General features: G+C 38.4%; 1 protein-coding gene and 1 long non-coding RNA gene across 2 annotated transcripts in view; one reads left to right on the top strand and one right to left on the bottom strand.

The window, feature by feature from the left end:
• Nucleotides 1-1,467: 1,467 nt before the first annotated feature.
• LOC137982969 (uncharacterized) overlaps nucleotides 1,468-2,305 on the bottom strand; it is a 27,069-nt gene continuing 26,231 nt past the window's right edge. The window contains exon 3 of the long non-coding RNA XR_011118873.1: nucleotides 1,468-1,563. This is a non-coding gene — a long non-coding RNA (uncharacterized lncRNA). The remainder of the gene's footprint in view (nucleotides 1,564-2,305) is intronic.
• Nucleotides 2,021-2,305, top strand: part of LOC137982968 (cholesterol oxidase-like) — a 20,228-nt gene continuing 19,943 nt past the window's right edge. Inside the window, exon 1 of the mRNA XM_068830133.1 lies at nucleotides 2,021-2,169. Within this exon, the coding sequence (XP_068686234.1) occupies nucleotides 2,152-2,169 (18 nt within the window). The 5' untranslated portion in view covers nucleotides 2,021-2,151. The remainder of the gene's footprint in view (nucleotides 2,170-2,305) is intronic.

The following is a 2,305-nucleotide window of genomic DNA, read 5'->3' as shown; positions in this document are numbered from 1 at the left end:
GGAAAAGGATAGATAGATAGATAGATAGAAAAGTTAAAAACGAAAGTCCTTTTTCTGAGTGACTAAAAATTTCTTAAAAAGGCTTCTTTTAAAACGTGAGTCACTGTCCAAAACTCTCAAAGATCTTGGTAAAGAGTTCCAATCCCTACTAGAACGAACTGTAAAAGAACGACCACCCTCCGTAGCATAACTATATCTGGGACATAACAAATTTAAATTACAATATCTTGGCAAGGAAATAAAAAGTTAGTCTCAGCCGTACAGCGAGCCTTGCTCTATTATTCGGACCAAACCTGAAACAGCAATCAAGAGGCGGTACCCCAAAAAGATATTTCCAGGGTGAGAACAAGGAAGTTAAAAAAGCGACAGATAACATCATATAACATAGTACGGACAGATTGCCATTAGGCTTTTTATTGCACAAATTATCATTGAGTGCTCTTTATTCGTCCACGGTTGATTAAGAATTTATCTGCATGTGCCCAAGACACCACCACGCCTTTTACATTGCGTCTTGAAAAATAATGACAGTAAGGCCCGTTTTAAACGTCAAATTTTACATGTGCCGAATCGAATGCAAATGATAGATTTTTCTCGTTTGCATTAGATTCGGCACATGTAAAATGCGACGTTTAAAACGGGCCTAAGGCGCAGTTCAAACGTCGAACATAAATCCCTATTTGGGTTGATTCAAACGTCGAACTTAACTTGTCGAACGTATCAATAATCACGATGTACAATGCTTTCGTGAAAGATGGGAATTGTGGGACGCAAAAATAAATTATACAAATGCATGCATTTTATTCGGCACATGAGAAGTTCGACGTTTGAATCGAATTCGCTCCTTAGTCAATTTTCCCATCTAGACCACTCGACCTTAATTCTTGGGTCGACCCAAATTGGATGGGTCGAACTTGATTGATTCAAACGTCGAACTTTTCATGTTCTTTATGGAATGAATTAGGTTCCTTACATTTGAGTACATGAAAAGTTCGACGTTTGAACTGGGCCTAACGCGAAATTCCATTTTCAAGGAATAACCTCCAGTACCGTTCTCTCAACAGGCAAAAACACATCAAGAAGACTACGCTTTCAAACGAAAACTTATCAATATGGATGTCACGAAGATTCCAGCTTATGGACGCCTTCTCCTATCCTCCATAGTGTGTAATTAAATGAATTGCATAAGTTATGTGATTTTTGAAAAACAGCTGTCGGATCTGCTCTGGCACTAAGGAAATACATCGTTTCTAGGATTTGACCCGCCGAGGCAAGCTTGCAAAAAACAAATAGACTCACGAGTTCCGTGCTCTAAGTAAATACACTGAAGCAAATAGACGTGAGCCACGCGGCGTACACGGGTGAGTCAACCTTCTTCGGTATTGATTGCAAAACTGAGAATCTTAGCCCAAGTACCCGGTGAAGTGGGACAAATATCAGGGAACAAAAAGAATGTTATATGACACACACCTTATAAAAAGCACGGCAGTTTTCCTGTTGTCAATCAAACCAAATATGAAGGATAGCGAATGCAAGGTACAACGACTTCAAGCGAAGAAATAACTGCAATAAAGACGACGAGAAATTTTTCAACTTTAATTGGTGCTGTTTCAAGGTTGAGGTCATTAATAAAGGGTAAAAAGACCTCTAACCCAGACATAAATCTATCAGATAATGTTCGTGTGTGTAGGCACGTAAAGTCGATTTTGTTTGTTATATGCACTCTTGGACCTCTTAAACACTACCCTATTAAGAAATTACTTGCTTTTGACAAAGGAAGTCTTAACATATTTTGTTTGTCTTTGTGTAGGCGATTTCGCCGAATTAAAAGTAAACATGAGTTAGTCAAGTGTCAATCGTTTGCTTGAAAAGTCATGGAGTTGATATGCACTTGACAGAGAACTCACTCAATTTTACAACCAATCAGAGGTCAAGTTAATTTGCTTTTCTTGTTCCTGGTTGGTTGGAAATTGAAAGAGTGTCTTTAAGCCAATCACAGTTTCTGATACAAAACGAAATATCTTCGACGAGGAACTAAAATAAAAAGCATCACCTAACTCCTTGGTTTGAGAATCTCTGCATCTCTGGTGCACGCCCGATACTTTACTCAGAGACTGTGAACAGAGTTGAAGTTGTGTAAGGTAAACTGCAATGACTACAACCACTCCGGTAAGTCAAACTGAACCTTTTTACACATTGGCTTCATTTTCTTTAGTATAATTACACTGTTATTTTAACTGTTACCCAGGAATGAGAAAACAATGAAAAAGAAAGACTCGCTTAGATTTCTTTGGCAAACCCCACG

Source organism: Montipora foliosa, chromosome 13 (assembly GCF_036669935.1).
Source record: "Montipora foliosa isolate CH-2021 chromosome 13, ASM3666993v2, whole genome shotgun sequence".
NCBI classification, from domain to species: domain Eukaryota; kingdom Metazoa; phylum Cnidaria; class Anthozoa; order Scleractinia; family Acroporidae; genus Montipora; species Montipora foliosa.
The sequence above is the reverse complement of the archived record's forward strand: the minus strand, read 5'-3'. Positions and strand labels throughout refer to the sequence as shown.